This window comes from Procambarus clarkii, chromosome 67, assembly GCF_040958095.1.
Source record: "Procambarus clarkii isolate CNS0578487 chromosome 67, FALCON_Pclarkii_2.0, whole genome shotgun sequence".
Lineage (NCBI taxonomy): Eukaryota > Metazoa > Arthropoda > Malacostraca > Decapoda > Cambaridae > Procambarus > Procambarus clarkii.
Genome location: NC_091216.1, coordinates 2,946,265 through 2,967,257, shown reverse-complemented (window position 1 = coordinate 2,967,257; position 20,993 = coordinate 2,946,265). Strand labels below are relative to the sequence as shown.

The 20,993-nt window shown below is 42.2% G+C and overlaps 1 protein-coding gene across 1 annotated transcript in view; it reads right to left on the bottom strand.

Annotated features, from left to right (window-relative positions):
• Positions 1 to 20,993, bottom strand: part of LOC123767803 (ankyrin repeat domain-containing protein 17-like) — a gene marked incomplete at its 5' end in the record, with an annotated part of 156,888 nt that overhangs the window by 83,779 nt on the left and 52,116 nt on the right. Inside the window, 3 exon segments of the mRNA XM_069310327.1 lie at positions 14,197 to 14,371; positions 14,511 to 14,700; positions 19,514 to 19,738. Of these exon segments, the coding sequence (XP_069166428.1) occupies positions 14,197 to 14,371; positions 14,511 to 14,700; positions 19,514 to 19,738 (590 nt within the window).

Here is a 20,993-nt window from a genome sequence, read left to right as displayed (position 1 = left end):
CTGCAGATATTTTTCTATGGCAGGGCACACCACTTCATTCACCCACTCCGAAAAAAAAAATCCTAGGCACCCATGCCCTTTTATTAGCCTTCCACATCACACACATTTGGTGTTTCTGCAGTTTATACTGTTTGAAAACCCTTGGAAGGGTTTACTAGCAAGGGTTTAATTTTCAAATCGCCACTCGCATTTGAACACAGCACTAGCATAAACCTATCTTTCATAGGCTTGTGTCCGGCCAAGGATTTTTCCTCCTTGGTAATGTATGTCCTCTTAAGCAATCTTTTCCAGAATAGTCGTTTTATCACAATTAAAACTTTTGTGGTAGGTATCCCTAAGCCTCTGCAAACTCTTTAACCCTTTAACTGCGCAACGCGCCTGCAGGCCCAGGCTTCGGGTGCGCAACGCGCCTCCGGGTGTTTTTATTTTTCACGTTTCATTCAAAATTCCCGCGGATACATGGGGTTCACATCAGCTTCCTCAGGGCTCTTGTAAACAGACGCCATCTTTAAAAAAAATCATGGTCCACATTGCCGGGTGTCAGAGCCTCAGTAGTGAGTGAGCAACCAAAGCTGGTGCTCGCAGCATGAGCGCACAGCTCTGCTGTTCATCGTGTGACCACAGCATCGCCTAATAATGTCAAAATATATATATAACCTGTATTATTTAGCCGTGATAGTATTATAGAAGAGCCTGAGTGGGATAATGACTAGGTACAATGTTCAAATATCAGTGATTCAATGCTGTTCACGATGTTCACAGCGCTACATTATTTCGTCCATCAAGGAATCTTCAAACGACTTCTTAGGTTCCTTTTCAAAATAAACTTTTGGTCAATTATTCATTTACAGAAATTAGTGACCAGGATTGGCCCATACGAGGCAGCTGCTATTGGCCCATACGAGGCAGCTGCTATTGGCCCATACGAGGCAGCTGCTATTGGCCCATACGAGGCAGCTGCTATTGGCCCATACGGGGCAGCTGCTATTGGCCCATACGAGGCAGCTGCTATTGACCCATGAGGCATCTGCTATTGGCCCATACGAGGCAGCTGCTATTGGCCCATACGAGGCAGCTGCTATTGGCCCATACGAGGCAGCTGCTATTGGCCCATACGAGGCAGCTGCTATTGGCCCATACGAGGCAGCTGCTATTGGCCCATACGAGGCAGCTGCTATTGGCCCATACGAGGGAGCTGCTATTGGCCCATACGAGGGAGCTGCTATTGGCCCATACGAGGCAGCTGCTATTGGCCCATACGAGGCAGCTGCTATTGGCCAATACGAGGCAGCTGCTATTGGCCCATACGAGACAGCTGCTATTGGCCCATACGAGGCACCTGCTATTGGCCCATACGAGGCAGCTGCTATTGGCCCATACGAGGCACCTGCTATTGACCCATACGGGGCACCTGCTATTGGCCCATACGAGGCACCTGCTATTGGCCCATACGAGGCACCTGCTATTGGCCCATACGAGGCACCTGCTATTGGCCCATACGAGGCAGCTGCTATTGGCCCATACGAGGCACCTGCTATTGGCCCATACGGGGCAGCTGCTATTGGCCCATACGAGGCACCTGCTATTGGCCAATACGAGGCAGCTGCTATTGGCCCATATGAGCCAGCTGTTATAGGCCCATACGAGGCACCTGCTATTGGCCCATACGAGGCACCTGCTATTGGCCCATACGAGCTATTTTGGTGAGGGATGTGATGTTGTAATTGTAGCGTCGTCTGCTGTCTGCTGTGTGATTTCTCATGCAGTGTATGATGGCCATTGTACTGTTTGGACACAATACCGGCTTACTTGCATAGTTCTAGTAAATAAAACATGTAGATGCGAACAAGCCTGAATGGTCCCCAGGACATATGCAACTGAACACATGTTATATGTAGATAAGTATATATAACATGTGTAAATAGTGTAATAAAAACAATGCCAGTATGGTGGGAGGAGCTAAGTTGGCGAGTAAGATGTTGGAGTGAGGGAGGGCCTGTGTGGGTGTGGCTGCTCACACTCGCGATGTTCTGAATGTGTTGATGGTAAATGTATATAGTGTGTGACAGTGTATAGTGTGTACATATGTTGTAAATATACATAAATGAAAATGAAACATTGGTGTGAATAACTGTATGATGGGAGGGGCAATGTTGGCGAAGTGAGGGAGGGCTGGCTGGGTGTGGCTGCTCACACTCGCGGTGTTCTGAATGTGTTGATGGTGAATGTATATATTGTGTGACAGTGTATAGTCTGTAAATAGATTGTATATATACATAAATTAGCATGATACATGGTAAATATGTGCAACATATGTGTACACAAGTGTCATGCACGTAACACAGTGTCCATGGACAGTACAGATGTTTTACTGCCATAATATAGTGTACGTATTCATTATACATTGGATTAGCACGTAAAAATAAATAAAATGTATTTGGAACTGTGCGCAAAAAATTAACAAAAATATATTCGCGGCAACTCGCGCGACCCGCCCCGGGCGCCCTACCGGCCCCGAGAGCATATTGCTCTGGCGCACGGGGAATGATGACGTCACGCAGCACCTTTCGGACCCCATAGCAGCCAAAGTAAGTACAATTTCGAACTTCCGTTGCTATACCCACATACAGACAGGGGTTTTTGACACTTTCAGAAAAAGAAATTTTTTTTTCCCAAGGTTTCATTTCCTGCGCACTGGGGGGGATGTCATATTTATAGGTCGCGCAGTTAATGGGTTAAATTCTTCAATAAATTGTTCAGCGGCTGGTTTGAGCTGGCTGCCTCCCCATGCCTTGCAAAGCTATGGATACCACTTCTTTTTTTAAATTTTTCAAACCATCCCCTGCTTGCCTTAATCTCTCTCATATCTGCATCACTCGTTCCAGGGGTTTTCTTTACAAGGTCTTCGTGCAATACCCTGGCTTTCTCACAAATGATGGCCTCCGAAACACTATCACCCTTTAACTCCTTCTCGTGTAACCAAATTAATAACTTTTCTACGTCAAGTATTTGTGGTCTTTGTTTCATGATTGTTCTTACACCTTTAGCCACTTAAGCACTCATAATGTCCTTTTTCTTGCCAAGTATAGTGCATATCATTGACGTGGCTTTGTTGTACTGCCTACAAAGTTCAACAACACGTGTACCATTTTAATGCTTCCGAATGATCTAGTCATCCTCACATGAGCTTTCTTGCCTTGATCCTTACCACTGGCTTTCTTGGGACCCATGGTGAGATATATAATAACTTTATAAATCCAACAAAACACTGAAAATCCAGGTGAAGAATTGACGTGGGATAGTCACTGGGCGCGAGGCACTGGTAAACTGAGGGGTGGAGGGGCGACGATCGCCGTAACACCACACACTAGGTCGGCCTGTACGCGTATCAACAAACTCGGGTTCCGAGGTAACCCTCGCTTTCCAAGGCACATTTTCCGAGCAAATCCAGCTCGTATTCCGAAAAACTCGTATTCCAAGGTACCACTGTATAGACAATTAAGGCTCTAGCACACGATTTTAAATGCCTTGTGAGGGATAGGGGTATCTATAGTCCAGCCATAACCGATAGTTAACAGACTCCACCTAGAAAAAAAAAATCGTGGGCAACATTACCGGGTGTGAGAGCCTTAGTATTGAGCGAGTCACCAAGGCTGGTGCATGCAGCATGAGCTCATGCATGTGAGCTAATGCTTGTGACTACAGCATCGCCTAAAAATGTCAATATATATATGTACATGCTATTATTTAGCAATGATAGTATTACAGAAGACCCCTGACTGATAAAAATGATCAGGATTCTGATAATTGCAGGATTGTGGTGATAATTAGCGCTGCAGTGGGAGGAGTAATGTTGGTGGGGAGGAAGATAGCGTTGTCTGCTGACTGTCTGTGACCACCTTTTACTGCCTGGACTCGCTATACTAGTTTAGTGGTTCGCTATGGTGAACACAAATATGGATACTTATATATAGTGTAATAACAGCAGAACAAGTATTTTGGGAGCAGCCATTTTGGCGAGGAAGGTGGCGTGGTCTGCATGACATGTCATGTGTACTGATGGCCTCTATGGTCTTTACCACCATACCAGCTTATTTGTACAGTTATGTTGAATAAAGCATGTACATACCTATATATAATGTGTGAATATAGTGTAATAACACCACAGTCGTTGGAGGAGAAATATTAGTGCGTCTGGCCTTGAACCAGTGAGGGCAGCAGCCACCAGCTGTTTGTGTAGCTACGTCTATTACCTAAACTCACCATACAAGCTTAGATGTACAGTTATGGTGAACAAAACATGTTGATACTTATATATGACGTCTGTGTATAGTGAATAAAAGCAAAAACACTATGGTGGGAGAAGTATGTTGGCGAGCGAGAAGGTGAGGGATGGAGGGAGTGATGGCGAGTAGCTGGCTGGTTGGTGTGTGGCGGCCACTCTTCGTTGCTTTCGTTTATTGTTCTATGAACATAATAATTGAATCTTGAGGTTATCTTGAGATGATTTCGGGGCTTTAGTATCCCTGTGGCCAGGTTCTCGACCAGGCCTCCACCACCAGCAAGCAGCCCGTGACAGCTGACTAACACCCAGGTACCTATTTTACTGCTAGGTAACAGGGGCATAGGATGAAAGAAACTCTGCCCATTGTTTCTCGCCAGCGCCCGGGATCGAACCCGGGACCACAGGATCAAGTCCAGTGTGCTGTCCACTCGGCCGACCGGCTCCCTCCCTTTAATCATTAATTTGCACACCATAATTTTGAGTACACTGATGGTTTACACATTTTATTATATAAATATATCACAATACATACTACTGAATAATATTACTGCAAAAGAAGCAAAGAAAAAATCAATCAGAGACATTGAAATAATTAGGTAGGTGTTATACTCAAATTCTATGTCAGTTGAAATGTAACCAATCACAGGCAAGTAGGCCTCTGACGTCATGCCAGGCAGAGGAGCATCAGCGATGCTCCCAGCAGCCTGAGTTCTCCTCACAGACTCAAGAGTAGGTAGACCTCGGTTGGCCAGATATATACCTTGTTGTCTCGGTCAATAAATATATACAGAAGCGACTACTGTGTCTACATTCAACCCGAACAAGGCAAACGAATATTGCGGCCAAAATATGCCACCTACGATTTTATTTTTATTTTTCCCGTGAATAGGGAACACGAACACAAATTGCGTTTGTGGGTGTTGAAGGCCAAAAGGCCTTTAGTGGTTTAAGGTTAACCTGCTGATGATTTGCCTCCAGTGACTTATATACAAGGACAATAACTACATTTAAGATCTCTATTTTGATTATCAGCACTTCCACCATATTGTTTGTGGTGTTTAGCAGCTCAGTGCAGATGAGTGTGTCCTTGATGTACAGGCTGACCCCATCCTGTAACCTGTGTTTCCTGTCACATCTGAAAAGATTGTACTCCGAAATCCATATTTCACCATGATGGTAGTCCTTGGTGTGAGTTTCCGTTAGGGCTGCAAACACTGCATTTGCCTCATGTGAGAGGCCATCGATGAAGTGCATGTTGTTAGATTTGCGTGTTTTTATACTTTGAATGTTGGCAAAACAAAATGATACTATGTTTGAGGAAGTGCTGGATGCTTTACGTGGTGTTAATATCTGAGGCTCTGGTATGGAGGCCACTGTGCTTGCGACCACTAGCATTTGACCGAGTTGGTGGTATAGTCTGGACATTTTTAACCATTCTTCTCCTACTCAGCTGTTGCCACATATATAATTATCTTTGACCTATTTATTATTACCTGACCTAATTATCATCTAATTCCTCATGCATTATTACCTAGCAGTCCCCGTGGTGTAGTGGTTAAAACCCTTGCATGGTATTTCGCGAGCGCTTTGTCCTGGGTTCGCATCCTGGCCGGGGAGGATTTACTGGGCCCAAATCCTTAACTGTAGCCTCTGTTTAACACTTTCGCATTTCCAGTGTGCGCACCCCAGCCTACCTCAGTGTGCATCGGGTGTTTCTCATCAGCGCACAGCCAGACTAAAATGTGTATACTTTTTTCAATTTTCTCACCTAAAGTTGTTCATTTTGGTATCATAGTGTTCACAATGGAATTCCTTACAGGAATATATGCATACAAGGTCTAAGGGCCCAGTGCAACCCCCCCTCCTCCCTTACAGCAAAGCGAAAATTTGGCCAAGCATTACTCGTGAGCGAGCACCAATTGGCACTCCCGCAACCTAATGTGTATACTCTTTTCAGTTTGATAACATCAATTTTTGTGTTACGGCATTCATTTTGATATCAAATTGTTTGCAATATAAAGACACACATTTTAAAATTAGTCCCATAATAATAATAGAATGAATGGAATTATAAAAAATATTTTAATTTTTGACGATCACTACACAAGTACTGTATTTATAATCTTTCCAGTGTTCTGACATCAACTTCCGATCTACGTCGTTCATTATGGTATCAATCTAAAGGCACAAATTTTTAAAACCAGTCCCTGAATGATCGGATAAAAATTAGAATATTAAATATTTTAATTTGGGACGCAACCAGTGTCCCCCAGCGTACATCCGTCAGAAAAATTTTGGGTGCGTGACTGTCTTTACGCTTGCGCAGAACTGTTAAATCAACAGTAAAATGGGTACCTTGTTATCAAACAATTTGGCAGGATCGTATTCCAGGGACCATAGGATTAACCCTCAAACGACTAGGGGCCCAAATGGAATTAACACCCACAGGCGCAAAAAAAAAAAAAAAAAAATCTTTCGTCTTATAGAAGTGTTCATTTTTGTTCCCTGATCATGGAAATATAACAAAAAAATTGTAGGTGGCATATTTTAGCCGCAATAGGGTAGGGAAGTCTGGTAAAAAAGGGGCGTTGGCAGAGCCTTCGCCAGACAAGGTCTACTCCGCCCGAGCTGTCAGACAGCAGTTGCCACATATATATTATTACCTAATTATTTCAATGTCTCTGATTTTTTCTTTGTTTTTTTGCAGTAATATTATTCCACACAGTGAATTGTGGTATATTTATACAATAAAATGTGTGAACCATCGCTGTACTCAAAATTATGGTGTGCATATTAGTGAATCAATTATTATGTTCATAAAACAATAAACAAATAGTTTTGCTGTTGTTACACTATATACACAGGTTATATATAAGTATCTGCATGTTTTGTTCACCATAACGAACTACTAAGTTGGTCTTGCGAGTCAAAAAGCAACGAGGAGTGACCACCACACACCAGCGAGCCACTCACTGCCTTTCCCTCCCTCAACACCACCTCACTCGCCCTCATTCTCCTCCCACAATACTGTTTTTGCATTTATTCACTATACACAGACGTTATATATACGTATTTACATGTTTTGTTCACCATAACTGTACATCTAAGCTTGTATGGTGAGTAAAGGCACAAAGACGTAGCTATTCACACAGTCAGCTGGTGACGGCCGCCCTCAAGGCCAGACACACTAATATTTCTCTTAAAACAATAGTTTGTGGTGTTATTACGCTATATACACACATTATATATAAATATCTACCTGTTTTATTCCCCATACCTGTACAAATAAGCTTGTATGGTGCCCAAAGACCATAGTGGCCACCAGTAAACAACATGACAAGTCGTGCAGACGACGCTCCTCCCTCACCAAATTGGCGGCTCCCAACCTACTCCTCTTGCTGTTATCTCTCACTATACACACGTTATATATAAATATATACATTTGTGTTCACCATACCGAACCACTAAGCTGGTATGGTGAGTGCAGTTAATAAAAGGTGGCCACACAGAGAAGACGACGTCACCAGCCTCCCTCCATGGAGCACAGCGCTAAATATCACCACAATCCTGCTATTATCAGAATCCTGGTCAGTTTTATCACAGTCAGGGGTCTTCTATTATACTATCATCGCTAAATAATAGCAGTATCATGTATATTATGGCATTTGCAGGCGATGCTGTGGTCACAAGCTGAACAGCGGTGCTGTGAGCTCGTGCTGCGTGCGCCAGCCTTGGTGGCTTGCTCAATACTGATGCTCTAACACCCAAGAATGTTGGCCTGGATTTTTTTCTAGGTGGCATCTGGCAACTATTGGTCGTGGCTGTACTATAGCTGCCCCTATCCCAGGCAAAGCGTTTAAATTATAGCGCTAGACACGAAAGCATATAAAAATGATGTGCGTGGTTTCGGTTTTGTCACTGATATCATATATATATATATGATATGCGCGGTTTAAAGGTTAAGGACCTGCCCGAAACGCTACACGTGCTAGTGGCTGTACGATAATGTAAGAACTCTTGTATATATAAATAAATAATATAGATAAATAATTATTTCAATGTCTCAGATTGATTTTTCCTTAGTTTATTTGCAGTAATATTATTCGATAGTGTGATACACTGTATTATGTAATAAAATGTGAGAATCATCGCTATACAGTACTCAAAATTATGGTGTGCATATTAGTGATTCAATTATTATGTTCATAATAATAATAAACAAATATTTTAATTATATTATATTATATATGTTTGTTACATGGGTATGTAAGTATCTGCATGTTTTGTTTACCATAATGAAGCACAAAGTTGGTATAGCGAGTCAAAACAACGAAGAGTGGCGGCCCCATACTAGCCAACCACCACCTTCCCTCCAACAACAGCTCACAGCCCAACATTCCTCCTCCTACTATACTGTTTTTGCTTTTATTCACTATTTTATATATATATATATATATATATATATATATATATATATATATATATATATATATATATATATATATATATATATATATATATATATATATATATATATATATATATATATATATATATATATATATATATATATATATATATATATATATATATATATATATATATATATATATATATATATATATATATATATATATATATATATATATATATATATATATATATATATATATATATATATATATATATATATATATATATATATATATATATATATATATATATATATATATATATATATATATATATATATATATATATATATATATATATATATATATATATATATATATATATATATATATATATATATATATATATATATATATATATATATATATATATATATATATATATATATATATATATATATATATATATATATATACACACACACACACATACACACACACACAATCTTTGGACAACACCCACCAGTGGGACTCGAACCCAGAAAGCACAACTACCTTCCAGTAGCTGGCATAACTAGTATGCTTTAACCCACTACGCCATCAGACCTTACAAAAGAAGTAGATAGTTCGAGATATATATCTCAAACATCTCTACCTCCCGAAGGCACCAGATGAGTGAGGGGTCAGTCTGCATTTTTCGTCAAGCCACTGTCAATGTGAGAGAACTCGTGTCCAGCTTATAAGCCTATACTTGCATAAACCACAAGTGAAGATAAACAATCTTTGGACAACACCCACCAGTGGGACTCGAACCCAGAAAGCACCCAGAAAAAAAGGTCTGATGTAAGACCTTAACCCACTACGCCATCAGACCTTTTGTAAGGTCTGATGGCGGAGTGGGTTAAAGCATACTAGTTATGCCAGCTACTGGAAGGTAGTTGTGCTTTCTGGGTTCGAGTCCCACTGGTGGGTGTTGTCCAAAGATTGTTTATCTTCACTTGTGGTTTATGCAAGTATAGGCTTATAAGCTGGACACGAGGTCTCTCACATTGACAGTGGCTTGACGAAAAATGCAGACTGACCCCTCACTCATCTAGTGCCTTCGGGAGGTAGAGATGTTCGAGATATATATCTCGAACTATCTACTTCTTTTGTAAGGTCTGATGGCGTAGTGGGTTAAAGCATACTAGTTATGCCAGCTACTGGAAGGTAGTTGTGCTTTCTGGGTTCGAGTCCCACTGGTGGGTGTTGTCCAAAGATTGTTTATCTTCACTTGTGGTTTATGCAAGTATAGGCTTATAAGCTGGACACGAGTTCTCTCACATTGACAGTGGCTTGACGAAAAATGCAGACTGACCCCTCACTCATCTGGTGCCTTCGGGAGGTAGAGATGTTTGAGATATATATCTCGAACTATCTACTTCTTTTGTAAGGTCTGATGGCGTAGTGGGTTAAAGCATACTAGTTATGCCAGCTACTGGAAGGTAGTTGTGCTTTCTGGGTTCGAGTCCCACTGGTGGGTGTTGTCCAAAGATTGTTTATCTTCACTAGTGGTTTATGCAAGTATAGGCATATAAGCTGGACACGAGTTCTCTCACATTGACAGTGGCTTGACGAAAAATGCAGACTGACCCCTCACTCATCTGGTGCCTTCGGGAGGTAGAGATGTTTGAGATATATATCTCGAACTATCTACTTCTTTTGTAAGGTCTGATGGCGTAGTGGGTTAAAGCATACTAGTTATGCCAGCTACTGGAAGGTAGTTGTGCTTTCTGGGTTCGAGTCCCACTGGTGGGTGTTGTCCAAAGATTGTTTATCTTCACTTGTGGTTTATGCAAGTATAGGCATGCATGCATATATATATATATATATATATATATATATATATATATATATATATATATATATATATATATATATATATATATATATATGTCGTACCTAGTAGCCAGAACTCACTTCTCAGCCTACTATTCAAGGCCCGATTTGCCTAATAAGCCAAGTTTTCCTGAATTAATATATTTACTATAATTTTTTTCTTATGAAATGATAAAGCAACCCTTTTTTCTATGTATGAGGTCAATTTTTTTTTATTGGAGTTAAAATTAACGTAGATATATGACCGAACCTACCCAACCCTACCTAACCTAACCTAACCTATATTTATAGGTAAGGTTAGGTTAGGTAGCCAAAAAAAGCTAGGTTAGGTTAGGTTAGGTAGGTTAGGTAGACGAAAAAACATTAATTCATGAAAACTTGGCTTATTAGGCAAATTGGGCCTTGAATAGTAGGCTGAGAAGTGCGTTCTGGCTATTAGGTACGACATATATATATATATATATATATATATATATATATATATATAAAAATTTTAACACTTTCCCGCTCTGCACGTATGCACGAACTACTACTGGTGGTGCAGGCGAGTGTGAGGCCGAGCGCTCGGCGACACTAAATGTGTATACTCGTTTCAGTTTTCTCACCTTAATTCTCATGCTGTGGGGCTCATTTTGGTATCATTGTATTTGTAATTAAATTCCTTGCAGGTGTTGTATATCCATATATTGTTTAACCCTTTAACTGCGCAACGCGCCTGCAGGCCCAGGCTTCGGGTGCGCAACACGCCTCCGAGTGTTTTTATTTTTTACGTTCCATTCAAAACTCCAGCGGCTACATGGGGGTTCACATCAGCTTCCTCAGGGCTCTTGTAAACAGACGCCATCTTAAAAAAAAATCATGGTCCACATTGCCGGGTGTCAGAGCCTCAGTAGTGAGTGAGCAACCAAGGCTGGCACTCGCAGCATGAGCGCACAGCACTGCTGTTCAGTGTGTGACCACAGTATCGCCTAATATTGTCAAAATATATATATAATCTGTTTTATTTAGCCATAATAGTATTATAGAAGAGCCAGAGTGTGATAATGACTGGGTACAATGTTCAAATATCAGTGATTCAATGCTGTTCACGATGTTCACAGTGCTAGCCACAGCACCACAGCATTATTTCGTCCATCTAGGAATCTTCAAATGACTTTTTAGGTTCCTTTTCAAAATAAACTTGTGGTCAATTATTCATTTACAGGTATTAGTGACCAGGATTGTGGTTATAATGAGCGTTGTGTGTAGGAAAGAGGGATTTTGGTGAGGGAGGGAGGATGGGAGAGAATTGAGGTAGCCTCACTGTGTGTGGCAGCCACTCTTGTTTTGCTCACCATACTAGCTTCGTGGTTCACTATGGGGAACACACATGTACATGGGTATATACAGTGTGTGTGGAATAGTGTAATAACAGCACCAGGAGTATGTTGTGAGGAGCTATTTTGTTGAGGGTGGTGACGTCGTAATTGTGGCGTCGTCTGCTGTGTGATTTGTCATGCAGTGTATGGTGGCCACTGTACTGTTTGGACAATACCAGCTTACTTGCATAGTTCTGGTAAATAAAACAAGTAGATAGGTATATATAACATGTGTAAATCGTGTAATAAATACAATAACAGTATGGTGGGAGGAGCAATGTTGGCGAGTAAGATGTTGGAGTGAGGGAGGGCTGGCTGAGTGTGGCTGCTCACACTTGTGGTGTTCTGAATGTGTTGATGGTGAATGTATATAGTGTGTGACAGTGCATAGTCTGTAAATAGATTGTATATATACATAAATTAGCATGATATATGGTAAATATGTGCAACATATGTGTACACAAGTGTCATGCACGTAACACAGTGTCCATGGACAGTACAGATGTTTTACTGCCATAATATAGTGTACGTGTTCATTATACATAGGATTAGCACGTAAAAACAAATAAAATGTATTTGGAACTATGCGCAAAAAATGAACAAAAATATATTCGCGGCAACTCGCGCGCCCCACCGGCCACGGGAGCTTACTGCACGGGCGAACGGGGAATGATGTCGTCATGCGCCAACTTACGGACCCCATAGCAGCCAAAGTACAAGTTCAAAATTTTTTTGACATACCCATACTGGGGGAAGGGTTTTTGACACTTTAAAAAAAAAAAAAAAAAAAAAAAAAATTTCAAGAGAATTTATTTCGTGCGCACTGGGGGAGTGTCATATTTATAGGGCGCGCAGTTAAAGGGTTAAAAACCAAGCATAACGCCCTTTAGCAAAGCCTAAACTTACCCGTGAACGAGCATCAATTTGCACAGCGCAGCCAAATGTCTATACTCGTTCAGTTTGATAACATCAATTTTCGTGTAACGTAGATGTCAAGAAAATTGTTAATATAAAGTGTCCTCTCCTAACCTACCATAGAACCCAAAACAGAAATCGGAACTACATCACTTTCGCGAGCCGTTTCCATTTTTTAGTACGACAATTTTTTGCCTCCTGTAACTCGTACAATCAAAATGCAACGTTCTCTGTAGGAGGACAGGTTGGTCCAACAGGCTGGTTGGAGACTGGGCCACAGGGCCTCTGATCCCCAGACCCTCCACAAGACACACACACCATAGGTAGACAGAGCAACTGGGTGAGATGGCTAAGAAAATAGACCGAGTGCATATGAAAAGAAGAAGCTTTAATTTGACAATGCTGCGATTGTTCCCTCCCTTCGTTCCCAGCTCATTGGGTGTAAATTTAGTCAGGGACGTGTGGGGGGTAGGGGAGATTTTGGGAACACTGCAATGGTGGTAGTACTGCCTAATGATAGTTGGTAGTAGCAGGAATCAATAATGCTCTAGTCCTGCTGAAAAAAATACTATGAGAAATGCAAGCATATGTAAATACAGTTGCAGGCGATGAGTCACAATAACATGGCTAAAGTATGATGACCAGACTACACACTAGAATGTGAAGGGAGGTTATCTTGAGGTTATCTTGAGATAATTTCGGGGCTTTTTAGTGTCCCCGCGGCCCGGTCCTCGACCAGGCCTCCACCCCCAGGAAGCAGCCCGTGACAGCTGACTAACTCCCAGGTACCTGTTTACTGCTGGGTAACAGGGGCATTCAGGGTGAAAGAAACTTTGCCCATTTGTTTCTGCCTCGTGCGGGAATCGAACCCGCGCCACAGAATTACGAGTCCTGCGCGCTATCCACCAGGCTACGAGGCCCCGTAGGGACGACGACGTTTCGGTCCGTCCTGGACCATTCTAAATCGACTTGAGAATGGTCCAGGACGGACCGAAACGTCGTGGTCCCTTCACATTCTAGTGTGTGGTCTGGTCATAAATACAGTTCTCGCCTATACTTTACCCTTCATCTCTAAAATAAAATATAGGGTTAATGAGTTAACTGCAGTATTGAGGTTACTGTATTTAGGCATCTCAAAATATGGACTATACTACAACAATAAATGTGTAAAGCAAGTTAGTAACCTGAAAACTTACTTTCTTTGCAAAACAATAAAAAAAAAATATGTAATTCATTGTGTAACTCTTGAACAAAGAATTTTTATAAACAATGGCCCAACCCTAACCAACACCAAAATCCACTTACACTCAACAACCTAAAATGAAAGTGGGTAAGATAGAGCACTTACTCAACCAGGTCTCGGTGGCCCTCTTGTGCTGCCTCCATTAGTGGCGTAAAGGCCCCAAGTTCCAAGTCTGCTCCAGCCTTGATAAGAAGATCAGCAACATCTTTAAAGCATTCAACACATGCTAATGTCAATGCAGTCTCTTGGAACTCTTCCGTTTGTGCATTAATGTCTGCACCTGAAAACGCAAGTGCCAATAAACTGAATCAATAGACGATTCCTCTTCTCCCCTCCAGAAACAAATTTCAATGAAAATTTATGATATGCATGGAATACCTACATGTCAGGACATGCAATAAAAACAGATCAAAAGTTACCATGAGCCAACAGCAATGTGACCATCTCCTCATGTCCTTCCCCTGCAGCCTCCATGAGAGGGGTATATCCATCATCATTTACCTCCTCAATATTTGCTCCTCTTTCTAAAAGTAGGAGTGCAAGGTCAGTGTGGCCACCACAAGCACTCAGGGTCAGGGGTGATTCAAAGCTGCCGGCAGGCTTGTTCACCTAAAACAATACAGAAACCCAGCGTTGAATGTAATGAAACGCCATTTTCTGGGTGAGACCTGGAGGCTCGTCATACTCATATAGTATTATAATGTATAGTATTATAAAATAATAATGAGTATTATTTACAGACTTTTGGAATGGCAATGGGGAATCCTCTATCGCCATTGCTCTCAAACCTGTACATGGAATTCTTTGAAAAGAAATTTGTTTCATAAATAACTCCTGGAATCATTCCTTGGTTTAGATATGTTGATGATATCTTGTGTATTTGGCCTTCAGATGTAAACACAGACGAATTTGTAGCCAAACTTAATGACCAAGTCACCTCCATAAAATTTACTATGGAGACTGAAATTGATAAATGTTTGCCATTCTTAGATGTGCTTATTCATAGGGAAAACTCTTCATTAAAGTTTAGTGTTTACAGAAAACCTACGAATAATTTATCTTATGTTCATTATTTTTCAGGGCATAGATACAATGTAAAAAAGTCAATTTTTTCTTCAATGTATCTAAGAGCTCTTCGAGTTGTGAGTCCAGAATTCTTAGACGAAGAATTTAAGAATATTGATTCGATTGGTCTTGAGCTTTGTTACCCACTGAATTTTCTGGAAGTTTGTCGTAACAAAGCACGTCGTACATATTATAATAATGAATGTACATTCATGTACATGAATGTACATGAAAGTTGTACATGAATGTAACAACTCTTGTATATATCTCAAAAAAAAAAAAAAAAAAAAAAAAAAAAAAAAAAAAAAAAAAAAAAAAAAAAAAAAAAAAAAAAAAAAAAAAAAAAAAAAATGTATGCAGTGAAAGGATTCGCCCAAAGAATGTGTTATGTTTACCATATTTCTCTGGGTTTGAGAATATTGTCAAGGCCTTGAAACTTTAAAATATACATGTATTGTTTAGCTACGAAAACACTGTTGGTAAGCTATTAGTTAGGAACAGCCCTCGTAGTGATAATTGCGTCATTTATAAAATAACTTGTAAGGAATGTAATAAGTTCTATGTCGGGCAAACATTTAAAGATTTAAAATGCAGAATATCGCAACATAAATACTCTGTAAGACATGGCCAATTGTCTAATGCTTTGTTTGTTCATTTGTCAGAAAAAGCTCACCAAATTGATTGGGAGAATGCTTCTTCAATAACAAATTGTAAAAGCACCTATAACAGAAACATAATTGAATCTGCTTTGATACAGATCACCAAAGAAAGTAATTTGAATATTAGCAGTGGTCTATATAACTTAGATCCATTTCTAATAGATCAGCTAAAGGGCGATTTAAGTAGGATCATTGGAAAACATTTGTCTCGCTAATTCATTGTATATATTTACCTCTTTAATTACCTATGTATTGTGCTTGTATATCTGCTGTATCAGATGGGCCATTGTGCTACATCGGATGGGCCAATTAGGTGCATCTGATGGGCCAATGGGCCGTCTGCGTTGTCCAAGTATTGTACCTCACCTCTCTTCACCACACTCTCCTGCCTATTTATACCCATCACTCAATCTGTAAAATCATTCCTTCTGAAGATGTATTTAATATACGAAAGTACTTAAGGAAATTCCCGTTTCATTTTCCTCCGTGGTCTGACATTGTCATATTTATATAAATATAAACGTATCCAGCGACTGGCCGAAAGAGACACCAGACCGCAGAAACTCGCCTGTCGAATGAAGGCACGAACGTGTCACAACACAAAGGGGGAAGGCCTGGTAGCCTGGTGGATAGCGCGCAGGACTCGTAATTCTGTGGTACGGGTTCAATTCCCGCACCAGGCAGAAACAAATGGGCAAAGTTTCTTTCACTCTGAATGCCCCCTGTTACCTAGCAGTAAATAGGCACCTGGGAGTTAGTCAGCTGTTACGGGCTGCTTCCTGGGGAGAGGGGGGAAGGGGGGGGGGGGAAGAAAGGAAAAAAATAGTAGTTAGTAAACAGTTGATTGATAGTTGAGAGGCGGGCCAAAAGAGCAAAGCTCAACCTCCACAAACACCTAGGTGAATACAACTAGGTGAATACACAACGTTGCTGAGAAGATCCCAGGAGCACCGCCAGGGGAAGGAGGTCAGATCCGCACACGCAGGAGAGCAGGGTAGAGGCAAAAAGAGACGCCCCACACCCATTACACAGGGAAAAGCCCGGCGTCCTCCTCATAGCTGCAATCCAGAACACCCCAGGAGCTACTGAGCATGGACCAGAGAAAACAAACTCCCACGGTGTATGCGCAGGACATGCTGTCCGAACTGCACAACCCGCTCTGCGGGAAGGCACCAACTAGGACTACTTTACAACAGAAGTAGGCAAACAGAACGTGACTCGAGTGAACCGCTAAAGAGAAGAAACAGCCCATCACAGGAGCCAAAAGAGAAGTAAGCAGTGATAACATAGAAGGCTTACGAAAGGAAGACAAGAAACACAAACGGGAACCCAACTGGGCTACAAGTAGCCCAATCCGGCATCCTGGACTAGGAGTATACAAATAAAATGAGCAGCGCCGCTGCACAACAGAACGAGACAGGAACAAAAACCAAGAATAAGCACAGAAAAGGACCAACAAGTCCTAGAAAGGACCGGAGGGAAGCCACATCGAAAGACGACAGATGTTCCAATAACACGGGAAGTAGCAAAAACCTTCCTGAACCCTCGAGAACAAAAAAGCAAAATATGCACGAAAGCACATAAAGGCACAGTCGTACCCGAGACCAAAAGTCAAGTAGAACCTCAAGAACAGGGGAACATGACGGAGACATCCCGTCCCAAGAAAAAGGGGGGGGTGAATAACAGAGGAGAGCACCCACCTACAGGAAGGAACCAACCGACTCGAGGGACAAGGAACCGAGCCCGGGGAGGGGCCGATGCCCAAAAAAACTCGTACGGCGAGGGAGAGGAAAAAAATCCACTCAGCGTAACCTCAAGCCCCGCCTAGAGGGTAGAAAAACCCCCACAGGGTCCAACAGAGCCCAAGTCAGCTCCTTCCAAGCCCAGGGAACCCACACGGCAGGCCCTGGGGGCCAAGCCGCCCCCCCACAGCTCAGGCCTCACAAGAAAAAACCGGGGCAGCCGCGAAAAAACTAAAGAAGGGAGCCCACTGGCAGACTCTTAAAACACGGCTGGAGGAACAGGCTCGAATGCCGCCATCACTACCCCGGAAGGGAAATTCCCAGAGATCGCTCGAGTCTCAAAACAAATGACCCCAAACCCACAGATGGTAACAAGCCGAATGCAGGTATGAAGGAGGAAACCAGATGAGATCACAACAGGGGAAAGACAAGGGGGGCGTGGAAGGAACCGAAGCAACCAACACCCCCAAGCCCCAACACCAACCAAAACGGGGCAGCCTCGTGGCTTCCGGGGAGCAAACAACCGAGAGTGTCGCCACCAATGAAGCTCAACATGCAATACCCGTGCTGCCTGCACCCACATAGTCAGCACAAGACTGGGTAACCGAGTCACAACAAGCAACAAAACTCACAGGACTCTGGGCCGAAGGTGTCACCAACCCCACAGGCAGCAGACTGAGGCAAAGACAGTCACCCTGAGACAAGGGGTGAGAGCAACCCTCAAACTCGCTGGAAGCGAAGGGGGACTCTGGGGTCACTCCATCGGACCCGCGCGCCCCCAGGGGTTTCCCAGGGTCCTGAGCGTTTACTGTAAGAGGACTCGCGCTCAGGTAATCCCAGGCAGGGTACTGCTAACCGGCACCCAAAGCTACCAAACAACCTTCTAAGAGCTGAACCCCCCTGACGTGTACACTCACGGGGGCCTAGTAGGGGAAACCACCTGAAGAAAGAAAAATACTCAGTACACAGGGGACACAGGGGGGGGGGCAAGAACAAATGCAGACCCTCCCCCTCCCCCACCAGGCACATAAAGAAAAAGAAAACTCAGCAAGAGGACAGCGTACCCAGGCGGAACAGAGCTGGTCGCCATGATTGGTGAAACCAAGCTGCACAGCACCCTGCACCCCACCAGTGCAAAACTGCCCCTTACCCTAAGGCGAACAAGGAAGACAGAACACCCGAGCACAGAAAGAGCGGCCAAAAACCAAGCAGTAATTGGCCTAGCAGAGGCAGAACCCAAGGAACTTGTGGTTGGTTGCCCCAAGCCCCAAGGGCAGTACTTACAGGGCACCTAGGGAAGGAAACCTTAGGCACATGCAGCCCGAGTACTGGAGAATCACTCCTGGCTCATGCACCACCTAGCAGACAGACACCACACTCTAGGTAATGTGCTGAAACAACCACTGGAGCCAGAGCACATGACCTCAGCCTTTAGCATCAGCCGAAGAACTGATGGTGGATAGCCAGCACGGTACGTCTGGGGCTCCCCCTTCCCCCTCCTGGGGAGGGGGGAGCTGCACAGACAACGGCACGGCGATGTGTGACGCCATGATCGTTTGCTCGTTTCTTTTAGGGGAGTTCAATCCACTTGTTCAGCTTGTGGTAGCAATTTTCACCAGAATAGGGGTTTGTTTTGGGACGCATACCTTTCTGGGTGCCTGACCCGGTCGATGGCAGACATAGAATGCTTCCAACCACATGGGGGTTTCTATAGGCCATTGCTCCCCTTGCCTCTAGAGGGGGCCAGGTTCTGGCTCGTGGTCCCCGGTGGGTCCATAGAACTCCATACACATGACTGATGCCAAAGTCTGACATTAGCATATCAGCCTGGATAAGCTTCGGGAATCCAAAGGGGTTCCCCACAGAAAAGACAATAATTTGCACTGCATTAGCATTTAGCAAACAAATTTACTTACATTAAGCAATGTTAACTTGTGCAATTTAACAATGCCTTACCTGCGCACCAGAGTCAAGAAGAAGGCGTGCAACCTCCACAAGGCCATGCATGCTGGCCTTCATCAGGGCAGTGTGCATTTCATTAGTCTTGTGCTCTTGATCAGCTCCAGCATCAAGCAAAAATTTAACCATCTCTGAGTGGCCCTTGTTGCATGCTAAAATCAATGCAGATTCTTTAAATTCACTGCTGTGGGTGTTGATTCCTGCACCTTTTTCTAATAGTATCTAGAATAAACAATACAAGACAATTCTTCAGAAAAATTAACCATAGTGAATACACTGACATTACAATTGAATAACTCTACTAAAAGACATTTGGGCCGTCCTTGGTATCATCCAGAGGAACTCGGTATTCTTACTAATGCATCACTTCCACTACTATTTCAATGTAACTATTACCAGACTCAAATTTCTCTTCAAATAAACTATACAGAGCATCAATAATGTGTATATTATTTCAATATTTCCATAATAAGATGATGATAATACAGAATACTAATACAGTGGAACCTCTATTAACGAGTTTAATCCGTTCTAACACCGAGCTCGTTACCTGGAAAATTCGTCTTAAGAAACAAATTTCCCCATTTAAAATAAAGGAAATAAATTTAATCCGTTCCACTCCCAAAAACATCCATACTTGTATGACTTTTTTTATGTAAATATAATACTGCACATGTAATTATAAATGTTTTGTTGTAGTGTTTTAATGTTTACTTTACCTTATGAAGAGTAGTTGCTGGCTGGAGGGAGACGATGGGGAGGTGGGAAGGATGAGAGGGGTTATGATGTGGAAGGAGAATCCACCTCCGAGTCAGGCGGACTCTCTCTTCTTGGGAATTTCACCCAAATTTCATTTCAAATGTCACACAAGGATGCGTTAGACCAGCACCAAATAAAAGTACTAAATCGATTACACTCGTTGTGTCAACAATATAATAGTCTTACCACGAAGATACAATACAATGCCGTTTTCTCAAATAGGCAATGTGGTTATTAAAGAAAACGGAAATTTCATGGCAAACATGTATACAATCCCCAAGTCGATCGGATAAGAATTGGATTTTATAGAAATATTTGCTCAAATGACGCTTGAGCGCAGTGTTTGGGTGCATTCAAGAGAAAAAAGTGTGTCACGTTCAAGCGACATACCTGCGAAAGTGATAACACTTTCATAAAGTGTTATCACAAAGTGATAAATTAAACATTTTCACACACCGGGTTGTCACTGCTTTATCAGCACAGCTTTTCCAAGAATGTGTTCACCTTTTCAAACATTCCAAACACTTCCCTGATCTCAGTGGAAGAGGCAGCATCCTCCCTTACCTCCTCATTCCCTTACTAATGGTGTAAATTGTTGATGAGGACCTGCCATACTCCCTTGTGAGATCAGTCACAAGACTCATGCTTTGCTATAATTTCCTTCTTCAAATCCACAGTAATTGTGTCTTTCTTCCTCTTGACAACACTATCTTTAGCA